Source organism: Rhinatrema bivittatum, chromosome 10 (assembly GCF_901001135.1).
Source record: "Rhinatrema bivittatum chromosome 10, aRhiBiv1.1, whole genome shotgun sequence".
NCBI classification, from domain to species: Eukaryota; Metazoa; Chordata; class Amphibia; order Gymnophiona; family Rhinatrematidae; genus Rhinatrema; species Rhinatrema bivittatum.
Genome location: NC_042624.1, coordinates 74,552,032 through 74,569,867, shown reverse-complemented (window position 1 = coordinate 74,569,867; position 17,836 = coordinate 74,552,032). Strand labels below are relative to the sequence as shown.

General features: G+C 46.5%; 1 protein-coding gene across 8 annotated transcripts in view; it reads left to right on the top strand.

Moving 5' to 3' along the window:
• Positions 1 to 17,836, top strand: part of PDE4DIP (phosphodiesterase 4D interacting protein) — a 237,109-nt gene that overhangs the window by 108,802 nt on the left and 110,471 nt on the right. For all 8 annotated transcript variants that reach the window (XM_029618266.1, XM_029618265.1, XM_029618264.1 and 5 more), the window contains 3 exons: positions 3,872 to 4,081; positions 5,606 to 5,764; positions 10,236 to 10,349. In XM_029618266.1, coding sequence (XP_029474126.1) covers positions 3,872 to 4,081; positions 5,606 to 5,764; positions 10,236 to 10,349 — 483 coding nt within the window. The remainder of the gene's footprint in view (positions 1 to 3,871; positions 4,082 to 5,605; positions 5,765 to 10,235; positions 10,350 to 17,836) is intronic.

The following is a 17,836-nucleotide window of genomic DNA, read 5'->3' as shown; positions in this document are numbered from 1 at the left end:
ACGGAGAGAGATTGCTGAAATTGCAGAGTAAGATTCAGCATTTGCTAGAGCTTCCGGTGCCCAGGATCTGGGACTATTTACAGATCTTGAGTTCTATGGCATCAACTTTGGAATTAATGCATTGGGTGTTTGCACATATGTGGCCTCTGCAGGGGGCTGCTCTTTCCCACTGAAATCTGTTATTGGAAGATTTTCCTCTTCCATTAGAGGGGGAATCCAGGGACAGTCTTTTTTTGTGGTGGCTTATTTACACCAATTTCGAGTGTGGCTTACTCACATCAGTAGTCGCCACAGATGCAAGCCTCTCCTGAAGGAGGGCAATGTGACAAGATCAGTCTACGCAGGATCAGTAGTCAAAACAGGAAACCTCATGGTCTATCAAACAGAGAAGAGAGCAGTGCGTTTTGCGTTGCTTGCTTGTATGCCTCGGGTACGCGGCCATCCTGTACAGATCCTATCAAACAATGTGACGATGGTGGCCCATATCAACCGTCAAGATGGAACCAAGAATCAGGCGGTGGCTTGAGAAGCCCAGTAGTTGATTCTCTGGGCAGAGCAGTACTTGGAGTGGATGGCAGTGTCTCACATTGCCGGGGTGGACAACGTTCAGGCAGATTTTCTTAGTCTGAGAAAGTTAGACCCCTGGAAGTGGGAGCTGTTGGAGGTAGTGATGTGTCTCATTCACGGAGGTTGGCGGTATCCCCATATAGACCTAATGGTGACCAAAGAGAACACGAAGGCATTGTGATTTTACAGCCGCCAAAGAGAACACTGTACGGAAGGAATTAATGCTCTGGTTCTGCCATGGACTCAAGGGATTATTCTTTGTCTTCCCTCTGCGGCTTCTGTTGGACAAGGGATTATGGCGGGTAAAGAAACATCCAGACAACGTGATCCTGGTAGCTCCAGAGAGCCCATGTCAACCATGGTTCCTATATCTGATCAACATGACTATAGTGGGCCGCTGAGGTTTGGACATCAGTCGACACTTCCCTACCAAGGCCCAATGTTTTCAAGTCAGGCGGCTCACTTCTCTCTTGCTGCTTCTCTTCTGAGAAGGGATATTCCAAAGTAGTTATTTCCACCTTATTGCAGGCTAGGAGACCTTCTATATCCTTGGCATATATGTGAATTTGGAGGGCGAGTCCTGGTCTGCTGTTGATTGAGTGCAGCCTGTTGAGGCTCTAGTGTTGCATGTTTTGGCTTTTCTATAAGAATGTTTTGGTCAAGGGACTGGCCTTTAACTTTCTGAGCGTCTAGGTAGTGACATTGCATTGTCTCTGGAGTAAGGTGCAAGGGTATTCTGTCTGCACATCCAGATGTTACATGATTCTTTCAGGGAGGTAAGAACTTGCCTTCTCAGGTGTGGAACATATGTCTATCTTAGAATCTGAATCTAGTCCTTAGAGAATTGTGTGAGGCTCAGTTTAAACCACTAAAGAGGGATACTTTTAAAGACTTGGCTCTTAAAGTGGTTTCCTTCATGGCTATTTATTCAACCAGGAGAATTTCGGAGCTTCAGGCGCTGTCGTGTCAAGATCCGTTCCTACAGATTTCTGATTTGGGGGAATCTTTATGCATGGTGCCTTCTTTTCTGTCTAAGATAGTCTCAGCGTTCCATCTTAGTCAGGCAATAGAACTTGCCAGATTTAGATTCCTCTATACCTCACACAGGGGAGCTTAGGCGGGAAGCATGCATTATTTATTTAGCGGCTTTTCTATACCAACATTAGAGGGTACATCATGTCGGTTTACATCATACAATAGGTAGAAAGTACAATAAACGGGCAAGGAACGGGAGTACAGAGAACAGTAACTAGCGTAACGGGTTACATGGTAGAGAAGGGAGAGAAGAGAAGCGCATTTTTGATGTATGTAAAGTTCACTAATGATTTCAATAGATCCGATCACCTCTTTATACATCGTATCACCTCTTTGTACTATGGAGTGGTTCAAAGAAGGGAAGTAAGGTGTCTAAGGCTACAGCTGCGCAGTGGCTGAAGGACATGATCAAGTCGACGTAGGTTTCTAAAGGGTGCCCAGTGCCGGGGGGTTAGGGGTGCACTCGAAACGTTCTTAGGTGACCACCTGGGCTGAATCACAACAGGTGTCTCCGCATGAAATTTGCAGGGCGGCTACTGGGAAGTCGTTGCACACTTTTGCTAGGCATTATCGCTTGGATGTCCGGCTTCCATGTGCTGCTTTGAAAGTATTCTACAAGCTGAACTCTCCAGGTCTCACCTGAGTTAAGGGGAGCTTAGGTACATCCCAGGAATCTGGACTGATCTGGGTATGTACAGGGAAAGGAAAAGTTGGTTCTTACCTGCTAATTTTCATTCCTGTAGTACCCCAGATTAGTCCAGAGATCAGTCCTTTTACTGGTGGGGAAAGAGTGAGCTGCTCATGCTGTTGCTTTGTATATAGTGCGGGGTTGTTGGAGATTTTCAATGCTGATCGCTTATGTTAAATTTGGGAAATGAGTTTTCCATGATCTTTTTGGGCAACTACACCTTCCTCCGGCTCTTTGGAGGGGGAGGGAGTTTGCCTAGAAGTTGATCTTGTCTTGGGTACAGGTCAAGACTGAGGGGACTGCAGGTGGTACACTGGGTTATGTACAGAGTCTCCATCTGTTGGCAGGGAGGCAAAACCCAGGCTTATGGACTGATCTGTGGTACTACAGGAATGAAAATTAGAAAATAAAATCCAATTTTCCTTTTTGTCTGCCCTTCATTAAGTTTTTTTTATGTTTCCTATGAATCAAACCACCTTCCAATTTTTCAGCAAGAAATGATAGTGTTGAGCAAGTCTCAGATTATTTTAAATTCTGTCCCAAGTGCTCACGAAAGATGTTTATTGCTCACCATCCCAAAGCGTGCTACATTTGCCTTGGGGAAAGACCACAGTAGTAATGGTTGTGAAATCTTTAATCCAGATAGATCAGATTAACAATGAAAAGCCTTGTTTGAAGAAACTGACCCTGAAGGCTTTACATATAGCCTGGAAGTTGACAATGGTCATACTAGTAGACAGGCCTAACTGAAGAAGCCCTCAGCCTCTTCAGCGCCTTTCTCTAAGCATAGACCCAACAGTCAAGCTAATTCACAATCTCCCCTGAAGGCAACAAGCACAGACTCTGACGCAACTTCCAACACTACACAGCTGCTTGATACACAGCTCTGAAAGTCTGGATATGGTGGAAGTGGGCACTCGACTTCCAGTGCTGAGGCCTCACTGAACCAGTTTTTCCAGGGCTATCTCAACCCTCCTTAACTGTTAAATATGTAGAAGATTCAATATTCAAGGAATCCTAGTGTTTTACACGTTTCTGTACTGATGATAGATCTGGAGGGGGGGACTACTTTTCAAATCTCCCTTCTGAGCGCTCTCCTCAGCCGGAGAAAATGCATTCTCCACCCAAAAACCTTTTTTTTCCCCCAGACTTCAATCACCTGTTGGCAATCTTTGTCATGTTACCCCCACCCCTTTTTCATTGAAGGCAATCCTTAGCTAGGGAATCCTATTTGTATGACTAGTAAATCTGCTTGTTTTCAGAGAAGGCAAGGTGGCTATCTAAGAGGTGTTCTCTGAAGACAGCAGTTCACCAGTCACAAAATCCTCTCATCTTCCCTTGAAAATTGATCCTTCCTTCTATAAGCTTGGCTGACATGGGAACTGAAAGAAGCTGTGGGACTAACACAGTGTGGAAGGTCATGTACATGCTCTGTAAAGTTCTGGCCACTCAGCACCAGGCACGGTCACATTACCTACTTGTGTGGCTGTTGCCTTCAGAGAATGCATGTTAAAAGTCAACAATTTTGCTTTATCAGCTCTCGGAACAGTTCATTCAAACCTATCTGTTTTTCCTTGCCAGATTCCAGAGAGCTGCTCTTTCCAGCAGCAAGCTAAGCTCTTGGACATGGAGGATACCTTGATATGTACTCAACAAGAGCTGCAGAAAGGTCAGAGGGCATTACGGCAGAAGGAACACCAGTTGGCTGATGCAAAGAGACATCATCAGTTGCTTGAGGCAGATATTCAGGAAGCACAGTTACAGAAAGAGACAACATGGAAACACAATCAGGTAACTTGGGATATATAGTGCAGCTTCCCAGACTACTTGAAATTCGTACTGGTACTCAAGAGGATGCACTTGCATAAGAAAAAAAAGTATTCTAATGCAGGCCCAAAGGCATTAAACAGCATTAAAAAATTACTCCCCTGAAGATCCACATTCAGTGCAGAGCAGTGATCCAGAAAGTGACATTTTAGAGACCCAAGCAAGCATTTTTTTCAGAGTTTTATTGTGAAGATGCTCGTCATGGTGCTCTAAAGTTAAGAGTAACATAATACTCTTATTGTTTTTGTTTTATTGTGTACCGTTTAGCTTAACATATTGTTAATATAGGTGGAATACAAATGAAATAAACACAGATGACTGCAGATAAGGATCAATTAGTCCATGCAGTCTGCCTATCTGTTTTCCTGTCTTATTCTCTCTTACTTTGGGTAGAGGAGCACATAAATTGCCATACTGAAACCAACATTAGATTCCCCCCTTCCCCCTGTCAATATCTTTCATCCAGTCTCTTAATCCCTTTACTGCTGCCATCTGAATTTATCTACAAGCATATCTAGATTCTGTTTCACCTCATCTGAGCTATTCCAGGCTAAATCTGCCTCTCTGGTTCTCTGAGTCTAGATACTCAGTCCAATGCAATTTAAAAACATATCTGGAAGAACTCCAGAGTAACAGCACACCAGTATATATTATAAAGAGAACAGATCACCTCATGGCAAACTGGAATCTCTACCAACTGTAACAATGTGATGGCAGTGTTGTGACGGAGGAAAAGATTGGCAGATGGTGTTGTCTCTCTTTTGAGGGGAGGGGGTGGTTGGGTGGGAAGTGTGCTTCAATTGTAAACTATTTTAAGTGCCTCAATCATGCCTTTGGCCTGAGTGCCTTGTTAGCACCATCTGTCATCCATTTAGTTTCCAAAAGGAAGTCTTCTTTCAGCATCAGACTCCAATTTTATGGAACTCCTTGCTTTTTGATATTTGGAAGTGAATTACTTAAAATTTAGGAAGGATGTTAAAACCTGTTTTGGTTTAAAAGAAAAAAAAGTTTATCATGACTTGATTTAGTAACTTATGTTAGTCTCCAGCATATCTTGTTAGTCTTATATCCTATTTTGTTTTGAAATCAGTCATCTTAGGTTTTTTGCATGTTCATTCCGATCATAATTGATATTTTAATTGATTTTATACTGCCATTGTCATTTGCTTATGCTCCATATTTTTTGTTTTTGTGTAGTTGGAGTAATTTGTTTTGTTTTGCTTTGTTTAATAATGTTATGTTTGATTTGATTTGTATGTTAATTTTAATTTGTTTTACTGCCTGTATAACATGTTTTACCAGCGGAATATAACATTTTAGTAAATTAAATGAATTGAAATTTTTCAGGTGTTGCCCCACATTGGCAGCATGCCCTGAGGGGATTCCCAGACAGTGCCCTGCTTTAGCCATGTGCACCAAAGGCAGTATCTTTATTCTCATGAATTAGTGAAGTTGAGGGAACCATGCACTGACTGTCTGTATTTTCAGGAATTACATGCTGCTTTGCATGATCTACAGTATGAGCTACAAGATAAAAAGCTTCAATTTGAGTTCTTGGAACAAAGAAAGAGCTCAGAGGTCCTGGCCCTAGAGCGGAACATTCAACATCTGAAGGAAATGCTGTGTCAGAAGGAGCAACTTCTACAGGTGAGTTGTAGTAATTTCTAGACATGATATTTATCCATTTTCCACAAGTGGCCTCAAGATGGATTACAGAGCAAGTTCTAACTCAACAGTTACAGAATATTAGTTGAAAGTCATTTATAGTCCTAGTTGAATCAAATTCATGGTTAAGCGAAAATAAAATATTATATCCTCTTCAAATTACCCATAACTCTTTGTTGTGATTCAGAGAATACCTGCAGAACTTCCAGCTTATTTGTTTTTTAGGCAGCATTTTTATTTTCCTGACCCCCCCATCCCCTTCCCCCAAAAGCTAATTTCTATATTGGCACCAATCAAATCCAGATTAGACTAGGGAAAATGTTCTTTTTTTTTTCTCTTCTCATTCTCTGAACTCTCATCCATCTCATGTGTTGTGGGAGACATTTCTGCTTTCACAGAGTCTATCATCACTTTGTATGATTGAAAGCTGGGATACCTCCATCTTAGGCTAGTTTAGGCAGGGGCAATTGGGGAGACTGGATGCACCAAGTGGTCCTCATTTGCAGTACTGCCACACCATCTTCATTGTATCGTGAAATATAGAAAAAGTGTGAGTGAAATAAATATAAAAGTTGTAAAACTTTTAGGCTTTTGTACAACTTTCCATTTCCTGAACATACCCAGATCAATCCAGACAAGTAGGTTTTACATCCCTACCAGCAGATGGAGGCAGAGAACAAAAATTTGAGGAACTGCTACATAACTGAGAGTGCTACCTGCAGTTCCTCAATATTTCTCTGTCTCCAGCAGATAATAGCAGTGCAAACCTGCAGTTCTTGGAGACAAGATGTTGGAACAGCTCCCCGAGGTACTAGGTTCCTTTGTGGGCCATGCTTCGGGTGGAGCTGGGTGAATTGGGGGTTGGATACCCCTTGTAGTTGCTCGCAGTGCTGGAAACCTTGATAGCCAGGGGACTGGCTCCCTCTTGGTCCCCGTAGTCCTCTCCTGCCACCGCTGCCTTGGTAAAGGGAAGTACCCTTTTGTTCCTTTTGTTTACAAAAAAAAGAAACTAGGAACTGACAGTGCAGGCAGTAGTGGTCAGCCAGGAGATTTGGTCGACTGCTCAGTGACCGGGACGAAACACATCCCCACGGTGAAAGTACTGCGGGTTGTTTTTTGGGTTTTTTGTTTGGTTTTTTTCCCCCCCTAGTGGGAAAACTTGCGCTTTGCAGCTACATTTTTTTTTCTTTGGCACATGTCGCTCAGCTTGCTGGGACTTCCCGCACTCCACTTGCAATTGCTTAGTGCTGAAGAGATTCCCTCATGATGCGGCCTACCTTGTGGCGGTGTGACCGCGTGGCACTATAGTGGCACAATCGCGTATGGTGGTGTGCAGGATCTGCAGGCTCTGGTCGGCTCGACTCTCTTCCCGTTCCCTCTGCACAGGCTGTGCTTTGGGAGGGGAGGGATCCTCCGCAGGGGGACAAAGGCCAGGAAGGCCTCCCGCAGCTCAGGAGCTGTGCTGGTATGGGGGGACCTACCTTCCCACTGAGCCTGCGGAGGATTGTGGTCAGGGGGTTGTTCCTGGCTGGGACTCCGGCGATTCCCCTCCTTCTCTCTCTCCTGTGGTGTAGGATGTGGAGAATGGCCATGAGGAGGGAGCAGACTCGGGGGGGATAATCTCCTTGCACAGGGGACTGATGATCCGGAGGAGTTTTCCCTGGAGTTTGTACTTCAGCTTCACAGAGCCTTCCTGGCTAGGAAGGGCATAGGAGTCAAGAGGTCCAGTCTCACCCAAAAGACCAAGGATGACATTGGCGGGCAGTTCTGGGGATTTATTGAAGCACCTGGGGTTGTGCTGTGCCGGGGCAGATGGAGCCTCCAGGGACCTGGAAGACTCGGATGAGATGCCGGATCCTGCATCACCACAGGGTATGGACCCAGATGGGGAGCCAGTTGGGGGTCAGATTCATGATCCTGAGGTGGATGACCCTTGGGTGGTCCGGCTGTTTAAGAAAGAGGAGTTGCGGCCTCTCATTCCTCAGGTGTTGGAGGAATTGGGGGTTAAGCGGACTCAGGAGGAGTCTGTTAATGAAGGTGTGCAGGGTCCTCCTATGGCCTTTTTATTGCCTAAGAAGATACAGAAGTTGGTCAGCTGGGAGTGGGATTTCCCAGAAACGGGCTTGAAGGTCAATAGGGCTATGGTGAAGCTTTATCCTTGGAAGGAGGAGCATTTGGATCACCTAAAGACTCCTAAGGTAGATGCAGCGTACTCGGCAGTGATGAAGAAGACCACTATCCCAGTTGCGGGTTCAGCTACACTTAAGGATGTTCAGGTCTGCAAGTTGGAGATTCAGCTCAAGCGCTTGTTTGAGGTGTCTGCTTTAAGCCTTCGAGCTGCGGTGTGCGCAAGCATGATGCAGCGGGCCTGCTTGTGCTGGATTCAGAAGGCTCAAGAGCAGGTGTCTGTCGGGACGATTAGTCCCATCCAGTTGACTTGGCTGGAGTGGTCTGTGGCAGCTGCATTGTACAATTTGGTGCATATGTCCACCAGGAGTATGGCAATGGCTTCTATGGTTACGCAATTGGTCGGCAGACATGTGGTCCGTGGCCAAGCTGTGCGATCTCCCTTTTAAGGGGAAACTGCTATTTGGGGAGGATCTGGATCAGCTGATGGTCCCTTAGGGAATCCAAAGGGAACAGGCTGCCCTAGGATAAGAGCACTAAGAAGGTCTTTCCGTCCCAGTTTCGGGATTCAAGGAGGTTTCGACCAGGAAGAGGGGCCACAACCTTGGGGTCTAAGCAGTCATCAGGACATCAGCAGCCCTTTTGGGGCACTGGCAGATCCTCCGGAGGTGGGTAAGGCCTCACAATGAAGCCAGGCCCATCCACTCCTCACTGGAATTGGTAGGGGGCGGGTTGGCCCTTTTTTTTTTTTTTTTTTTTTTTTAAACAAGGAGTGGACCAATATCACCTTTGTTCTGGAGGTTGTAAGAGATGGTTATGCCTTAGAATTTTCGCACCCGGTCAGAGAAGCCTTTTTGGATGTCCACTGCTCATCTTGCAGCAAAAGGGGCACAGTGGAGGGGACTCTGCAAAAGGTCGCTAAACTTAGAAGTTGTGATTCTGGTTCCGCTGAGCGAGCAGGGACAGGGAAGATACTCCATTTATTTTGTGGTACCCAAAAAGGAGGGCACCTTTCGTCCCATTTTGGATTTGTAAAAGGTAGATGTAGCCTTGCGGGTACCGTGTTTCCGGATGAGGACACTGTGTACATTAATAGCAGCAATCCGTAAGGGGGAGTTCCTAGCGTCCCTAGATCTGACCAAAGCCTACCTCCATATTCCCATTCAAAAGGACCATCAGAAGTTTCTCCGATTCATGGTACTGGGGTGGCACTTCCAGTTTCAGGCTCTTCCCTTTGGGTTGGCTACGGCTTCCCGAACCTTCACAAAAATGATGGTTATAGTGGTGGCAGCCTTGAGAGACAGGAAGGGATCCTGGTACATCCATATCTAGACGATTGGCTTATTTGGGTGAAAACGGAGGAGGAGGAGTGCATTCAGTCAGTGCAACAAGTGATGAACACCCTCTGTTCTCTGGGGTGGGTGATCAATGTGGCAAAGAGACACCTGGTTCCATTTCAGTCATTGGTATATCTAGGAGCCTGCTTCACTAAGCAGGGCACGGTATTCCTGATAGCAGACAGGTTGACAAAGTTGCAAGCACAGGTATAGCGGCTTTTGAGTCTGTCAGTGCCAAAGGTCTGGGACTACATACAGGTACTGGGCTCCATTGCCTAGACCAGTGGTTCCCAACCCTGTCCTGGGGACCTCCCAGCCAGTCAGATTTTCAGGATATCCACAATAAATATGCATGAGAGAAATCACTTTTATCCAGGTGCAATCCGTTGTCGGAGGAGTATCATATGCTGTTGCCTTTTCTAGGAGAATCCAGATCCAGTCTTTTATGGTGGCTATCGAGAAGCAACATGGAGAAGGGAATGGACCTGGAAGCCACGGACTGGGTGATCACAGATGCCATCCTCAAGGGCTGGGGGTTGGTGTGCCTGGGTTGTTCTGCCCAGGGTCTTTGGTCAGCAGTGGAGGTGTCCTGCATACTGATATCAGGGCAAGTTTGGTGCAGTAGGGGCACCTTTGCTGATAATGAAATAGATTATGTAAATTTTTAGTTGAGTGATTATGATTTGTTTATATGTACTTGCCTTGAACATTGGAATAAGCAAATATTTTTAAATCAAACAAATTCTACTTTGGGAACTGATCCTGTTGGTGAATCCTCTCATTCCTGACTATTTCTGGAAGGTGAGGCACCCTCTCTTCTTTGTACTTCCAACTGAGGATTTTTTACTGTGTGTTCCCCCTTGTGGTAGTGATACGTATTTTATTTTTCCTTTTTAGGATCATGCCGACCATCTGCAGTATCAGCAGAACTTGGAAAAAAACCCTGAGCTGGTTGTGGTAGTGATACGTATTTTATTTTTCCTTTTTAGGATCTTGCCGACCATCTGCAGTATCAGCAGAACTTGGAAAAAAACCCTGAGCTGAATGAAACCATAATGAATAAACTGAGATTAAGAATCAAAGACCGGGATTTAGCCCTGGAGGTAAGAACCCACTACCACAACTAGCATCACCCATAAAGCAACCATAGAAAACTGAGCTGAGGAAAGCTTAAACATCTTGTACAATTCTACCCATGCAACTCGCACCAAACTATCTGTGTATAAATCTGCACTCATCTCATACAACTTTTAGTGTATATTCTAGCAACAGAGGTAGGTACAACGTGCAAACACACATTCCCTTAGCTTAAACTGTCATCTCTGGAATGGTGAATAAAACGGAGGATATTATAAAGCCTCTGTATCGCTCCATGGTAAGACTGTTCCTTGAATACTGTATACAGTTCTGGTAACTGCATCTCAAAAGAAAGATTTAGTTGCACTGGAAAAAGTACAAAGAAGGGCGACCAAAATGATAAACAGGCATGAAAGAGCTCCCCTATGAGGAAAGGCTAAAGAGGTTATGGCTGTTCAACTTGGAGAAGAGACAGCTGGGAGGGGATATGATAGAGGCCTACAAAATCATGAAAGGACTTGAACGTGTAAATGTGACTAGGAGACACTCCATGAAATTAGCAAGTAGCGCATTTAAAAACTAATTGGAGAAAATTCTTTTTCACTCCACACACAATTAAGTTCTGGAATTCATTGCCAGAGGATGTGGCTAAGGCAGCTAGTGTAGCTGGGTTTTAAAAAGGTTTGGATATGTTCCCAAAGGAGAATCCATAAACTATTATTAATCAATTGTGAATAGCCACTGATTTTTGGTAGCATTAGTAGCATGGTATTTATTTAATGTTTGAGTACTTGCCAGGAACTTCTGACTTGGATTGGATACTGTTGGAGACAGGATACTGGGCTTGATTGACCCTTGGTCTGACCCAGTATGGCATACCTTATGTTCTTATGTAAAGGAAGTTATCAGACACCGAGCTAGCATGGGCTAAAGTTTCCTCCCGAGTAGAGCATAGACAGCGAAGGCGATAACATTGTACAATAGGCATGTTCGGTGGGAGAGATTTGGGGTAATGAAAGTTATAGTGGAGAAGGGCATTTTTATCCATAAGTTTCTTGTAGATTGAGGTGACAAAACAGTTCTCAATGACAGAGATAGTGATATCTTAAAAAAAAAAGAAATAGTCGAGTGATTTTGAAAAGAAAAATGGAAGTGGGGGTTGCATGAATTGCCTCTTTATAAGTAGATAGAGACAGAGAAGAAAAGCTTTCTGATAACTGCTTCTTAACCTAGTGTGGCACCTGCAGTCCCTCAGTATTTCTCTGTCTCCAGCAGATGGCATAGGTTTAAATATATGTTTTGTACTGCTGTTCTCATCTCTATTTAATCTACTGTTTGTAAGCTTTACAATATACTGGATAATACATTTTAAATTTTAAAAAAAAAATGGGGGGGGGGGGGGGGGGGTTAGGTCCCTGGTTGAGGTGGACAAAAAGTGTAGTCATGCATCTGAGGTGCAGTAATCCAGAAGAATTGTATGTGATGGGGTATGAAAGACTGATGTGCATGGACCGAGAGGGATCTTGGGGTAATTGTGTCTGGAGATCTAAAGATGGCAAAGCAATGTGACAAGGCAATAACTAAAGCCAAAAGAATGCTGGACTGCATAGAAAGGCATTACCTGTAAGAAAAAGGTGCTCCTGTATGTACCTGGATCAGTCCAGACAGTGGTTATGTCCCTCTTCCAGCAGATGGAGTCAGAGAAAAATTTGAAGGGTGCCCTCTCATAAACTAGTGCACCCTCTGCGTCCCTTCAGTATTTCTCTGACACTAGCAGATGAGGGTGGCAGAACCTGCGGTTCCCCAGTAAATTTCTGAAAAGATACTTTAATTGATTTTTTTTCTCTTATACTCTTTTGCTTTTCTCTGTTTTGGATGGATCAACTTTAAAAAGAAAAAAAAAAAGATTAGTGAGGAGTTTTATTCAGTCTTCAGCCTTCTGAAGCTTTCAAATAGAACCGCTAGTTGTGTTTTTTCTTAATTCTGTGCACTGTTTGGGGGTAAGTTCTGTGACTTTTTCTCCTCACAGTTTGAGATTTATTCTGGGGTGACTGTCTGTAGTCCGACCTCTCCCCCCTTTCCTTTTATCCTCCTGGGGTGATTGCTGGTGGTCCGGCCTCTCCCCCACAGAAACAACCCGCTGTCTTGAGAGGCCAAATACCTCAGGGCAGCGCGGACAGAGAGGCGTCATTCCTCTGTCTTATTTTTTAAAAAAAAAATATATAGGTCGTTTTCTTGCTGAGCGGAGGCCCCTTTACTTACCCACTCCTGACAGCCTTCCGAGTTTGTTTTTCTTTATAGCAGCTCGGCTCCCGCCTTCATGCCACATTCCACGAGGTGCAGTGCCTGTAGAGAGCCTGCGCAACAGCTCTCTCGGGAAGGCTTATGTGTAAGGTGTCTCCCTGTGGGGAAGTTCCTTCAAGGCTGTCGGGGCATCCTGCTTCGCAATCGCAAACACGACTGGCTGCTGGGGGGTCGGCCCCGATCCCACCGAGTGCGGGAACGGCGGCCATTTTGTGCTCTGAGCCAGCTGCTCCAACACAGCCAGATGGAGATGGGGACCTTGGATTTTCGCCCTCCCCGCCGATTTTGACTCCTGTTAACCCTCCGATGCCAGCTACATCTTCGGGGGATCCTCCTGTTGTTTCTCCCTCGGGAGCTCCTCCTGGGCTTTTTTCTACCGACTTTGTTCTTTTACTGCATAATGCCTATTTAGCCAGACTAAGCCAGCCACAGGATCCAGCTCCAGGGCTCCTCCCCCCAAGGTAATCAGGATGGTAGATCCCCTAGATCCTATAGGGGGTTCTCAAGGAATAGGGGTCCCTCCGGGATCTTCTAGGGTCCAGGTGGTTCCCTATCTGGTTATGCCTGATTCGCTTCCTCAGGGTCCTCTGCCTAATCCAGACCTGGATGATCCCGCTCCCTCTATACAAATGGATGGTCATATCCCTAGAGTCCTAGGCCTTTTTCAGAGGGACGAGCTAGACCCCCTCATTCCCTATGTCCTGGAAGAGTTGGATATTGAGACTCCCCAGGATCCCACTCCAGGGCCCAGTACGACGACAAAGAAAGGGGACCCCGTCCTGGTGGGCCTACGACCACCAGCTAAAACTTTCCCTTTTCATCCTATGCTTCTTCAATTGTTGTCTAGAGAATGGGATTCTCCTGAGTCTTCTCTGAGGGAAGGCAGAGCTATGGACAAAGTTATACCCTCTTCTGGAAGAATTCCTAGAGCTCCTCAAGGTCCCTAAGGTGGAGCCTCAGTCTCGGCTGTGACAAAACATACTACTATTCCGGTGACTGGGGGAGCTGCTCTGCAAGACCTACAAGACCAGACGCTCGAAATAAACCTTAAGAGGGTTTTTGAGGTATCAGCCCTGGGAGTCAGAGCTGCTGTTTGCAGCTCCCTTACACAGCGGGCAGGTCTCAGATAGGTCCAGCAGCTCCTCAGTACGCAGGAGCTGCCGCCGGACGAAGCGCAGCAAGCAGAGCACCTGGAAGCTGTGATAGCCTGTGGAGCGGATGCTCTATTTGACCACCTCCGTGTGCTGTCCAGATCAATGGTTTCAGCAGTCTCTGCTTGACGCCTTCTCTGGCTCCATAACTGGTCGGCGGATTCTTCTTCCAAGTCTCAGTTGGGGTCGCTACTTTTAAGGGAAAGTTGCTGTTTGGGGAAGATCTAGAGTAGATCATCAAATCCCTCTGGAAAATAAGGTGCATAAAATACCAGATGATCGTCCACACAGTTTGAGGACATTCAGCTCCTTTAGAAGCCATTTTCGAGGATAATGGTGTTTCTGACAGTCAAGACTGGCCTCCCAGAGACCTCCTTCCTCACGGTTGCAGCCCTGGTTTCATTCCTTTCGTGGCCGTAGAGCACCTCGAGATGGCCTCTCTCAGGGGACTCCTACCAAATCTTCCCAATGAAGGTTTGCTGACCCACTCTTCGACCCCAGGATAGGGGGATGTGTCTCCCTCTTCTATGAGGAGTGGGTCAAAATTACCTTGGATCAATGGGTGCTCGATATACTACAGCACGGCTACGCTTTAGATTTTGCATGACCCTTACTAGACAGGTTTCTCTTCTCTCCCTGTGGAACAGTGAAGAAGCAGCGGATCATCAGGCAGACACTTGACAGACTTCTGGCCTTAGGAGCCATCCTCCCGGTGCCTCCAGCGGAGCAAGGGTCAAGCCATTATTCAGTCTACTTCGTAGTTCCCAAAAAGGAAGACTCCTTCCGTCCGATCCTGGATCTCAAGATGGTCAACAGGGCCCTCAGGATCCCCCCCGCTTCCGGATGGAAACATTACTCTCCGTAATAGCGGCGGTACACCGCAGGGAATTTCTAGCATCCTTGGACTTGACGGAGGCTTATCTTCACATCCCCATCCTCAAGGAGCATTAATGCTTTCTTCGTTTCAAAATCCTCAGTCAACATTTTCAAGTTCAGGCCCTGCCTTTCGGCCTGGCGACTGCTCCCCGCACCTTCACCAAGGTAATGGTGGTGGTGGCAGCAGCTCTACGGAGGGAGGGAATTCTTGTCCATCCCTATCTGGACGACTGGCTAATTCGAGTGAAGTCCATGGACCTTTGTCAAAGGGCAGTCAACAGAGTCTTGCAGCTTCTCTACTCCCTGGGATGGGTCGTCAATCTCGCCAAGAGCAGCCTCACTGCCTCACAGTCGCTCGACTTCTTAGGAGCACGCTTCATTACCAATTGGGGCAAGGTCTTCCTTCGTCTGGACCAGGCTCGGTCCCTCATCTCTCAGGTACAGTGCTTCCGTGGCCTCTCACTACCCACAACATGGGACTACCTGCAGGTTCTGGGCTCTGTGGCTTCAACTATCGATTTAGTTCCTTGGGCCTTTGCACTTATGCGCCCTTTGCAGAGAGCCTTACTCTCCCGCTGGAAGCCAGTCTCTCAGGAGTTTCAAGCCCTCCTGCCGCTGTGGGATGTTGCCAAGGTCAGCCTGAACTGGTGGCTCAATCTAGATCACTTGTTGCGGGGAGTGGACTTGGAGATCCCAAAGTGGGTGATCATCACCATGGATGCCAGCCTCTCCGGCTGGGGGGGGGCAGAGTGTCAAATGCAATCAGCTCAGGGGCAATGGAAGTCAGTGCAGGCGACATGGCCGATCAATCGTCGGGAAACCAGAGCAGTTTGTCTCATGTTGAAGCGTTTCCTCCCCTAGTCCATCATCAAGCCGTCAGGATACTCTCCAACAACGCGACCACAGTAGCGTACATCAATCGTCAAGGAGGGACAAGGAGCCGACATGTCTCTCGGACAAATTGATGACATGGGCGGAACTCCACCTCGCCTGTCTGGCGGTATCCCACATAGCAGGGGTGGACAATGTTCAAGCGGATTTCTTAAGCCGTCAACACACAGACATGTGTGGGAACTCTCTGAGGAAGCAGTGGCACTTCAGCCGGTGGGAGACCCCCCCCCACCTGGACCTGATGGCCACTCAAAGGAACGTGAAGGCTCTGTGCTTCTTCAGTCGCAGACGGGAGCATGGCGCAGAAGGAGTGGATGCTCTAGTCCTCCCATGGCCTTGACACCTGCTCTGTGTTCCCACCATGGCCCCTGGCGGGGAAGGTAATTCGAAGAGTGGAAATCCACCAAGGATCAGTAATTTTAGTAGCGCCAGAATGGCCATGAAGACCATGGTTTGCAGATTTGTTCAACCTTGTGGTGGGCGGTCCTCTTCGCCTGGGACATCTGCCGAACCTTCTGCATCAGGGTCCAGTATTTTTCGACCGGGCAGATCGCTTCTGTCTTGCGGCCTGGCTTTTGAGAGGCGCAGGTTAAGAAGACAAGGTTACCAAGAGGATGTTATTTCGACCGTTCTCAAGGCTAGAAAGATCTCTACTTCCATCTCCTAGTCCTGGTCTGGAAAGTTTTAGAGGCCTGGTGTGTGTCCATACATATATATCCACGTCGCGCTTCGGTAGCCCAGATATACTGTCCTTCCCACAGAGAGGCCTGGAGAAAGGTTTGGCCTACAATTCCCTGCGCGTCCACGTGGCAGCCCTTGGTTCCCTCATCTGACACCTGGATGGGGGCTCCGCTTTCATCTCATCCGGACATAGTCCGCTTTTTAAAAGGTGTCAAGCATTTGAAGCCACCGGTCCACGCCCTGTGCCCCTCTTGGAACCTAAATTTGGTGCTTCGAATTCTGTCCGGTCCTCCTTTTGAACCGCTGAAGAGCTACCCTTAAGGACCTAACTCTCAAGACAGTTTTTTCCTGGTGTCTATTTCTTCTGCCCGCAGGATCTTGGAGCTTCAGGCTCTTTCGTGCAGGGAGCCCTACCTTCGTTTCACGGATTCGGGAGTATCCTTAAGCATGGTCCCATCTTTTCTACCAAAGGTGTGTTCGGTTTTTCATGTGATTCAATTGGTGGAACTCCCATCCTTCCCAGACCAGGATTCCAGAGAGCTTCGCCAACTTGATGTCAAGCGCGTCCTCATTCGTTATTCGGAAGTTACCAATGACTTCCGCTTGTCAGATCATCTTTTTGTACTCTGGAGCGGTCCCAAGAAGGGGAGCAAGGCTTCTAAGTCCACAATTGCTCGCTGGTTAAAGGCAGCAATCTCGTCAGCGTATATTGGTGCCAGTCGACAGCCTCCAGAGGGCATCAAGGTTCATTCGCTCCAGGCTCAAGCCGCTTCCTGGGCTGAGAGCCAAGTGGTGTCTCCGCAGGAGATATGCCGAGCAGCTACCTGGAAATCGCTACACACTTTTGCACGGCACTATCACTTAAATCTCCAACCACCGGTTGTTGGCTCCTTTGGCGCTCAAGTCATTCGAGCAGGGCTATCCAGGGCCCACCCTACGTAGGGAAGCTTTGGTTACATCCCACTGACTGGACTGATCCGGGTACGTACAGGGAAAAGAATTATTCCTTACGGATCAGTCCAGACGCCCTCCCTAAGGATTTATTGGATTGGGATTGTCGCTCAGCTCAAATGTTCTATCTGATTCAGGCCTGTTTGTTGGTTCTCTAAGGGTTCATTTTGCAAGTTTTTCTATAATACTATACAAATTGTTTGTACATTAAGTACATGGTTACAGTTTGAAGTTGTTTTTTTTCATTGATCCATCCAACAATTTCTTCCTGCTTTGATATTCTTAATACTGAAGGGACACAGAGGGCGCACCAGCTGATGAGGGCACCCTTCAAGATTTTCTCTGACTCCATCTGCTGGAAGGGGGACATAACCACTATCTGGACTGATCCGTGGTACTACAGGAACGAAAATTAGCAGGTAACGAATAATTTTCTTATAATGCACTTGTACTTGGAGTACAATGTTCAGATATGGAGTCCATATCTCAAAAGAGACAAAGACCGGATGGAGGCAGTCCAGAGAAGAGCAGCCAAAATGGTGTGGGGTCTGTATGAGAAGATCTATGAGGAGAGACTGAAGAATCTGAATATGTATATACTTGTATATATATGTATATATATGTATATATATATATATATATATATATATATATATATG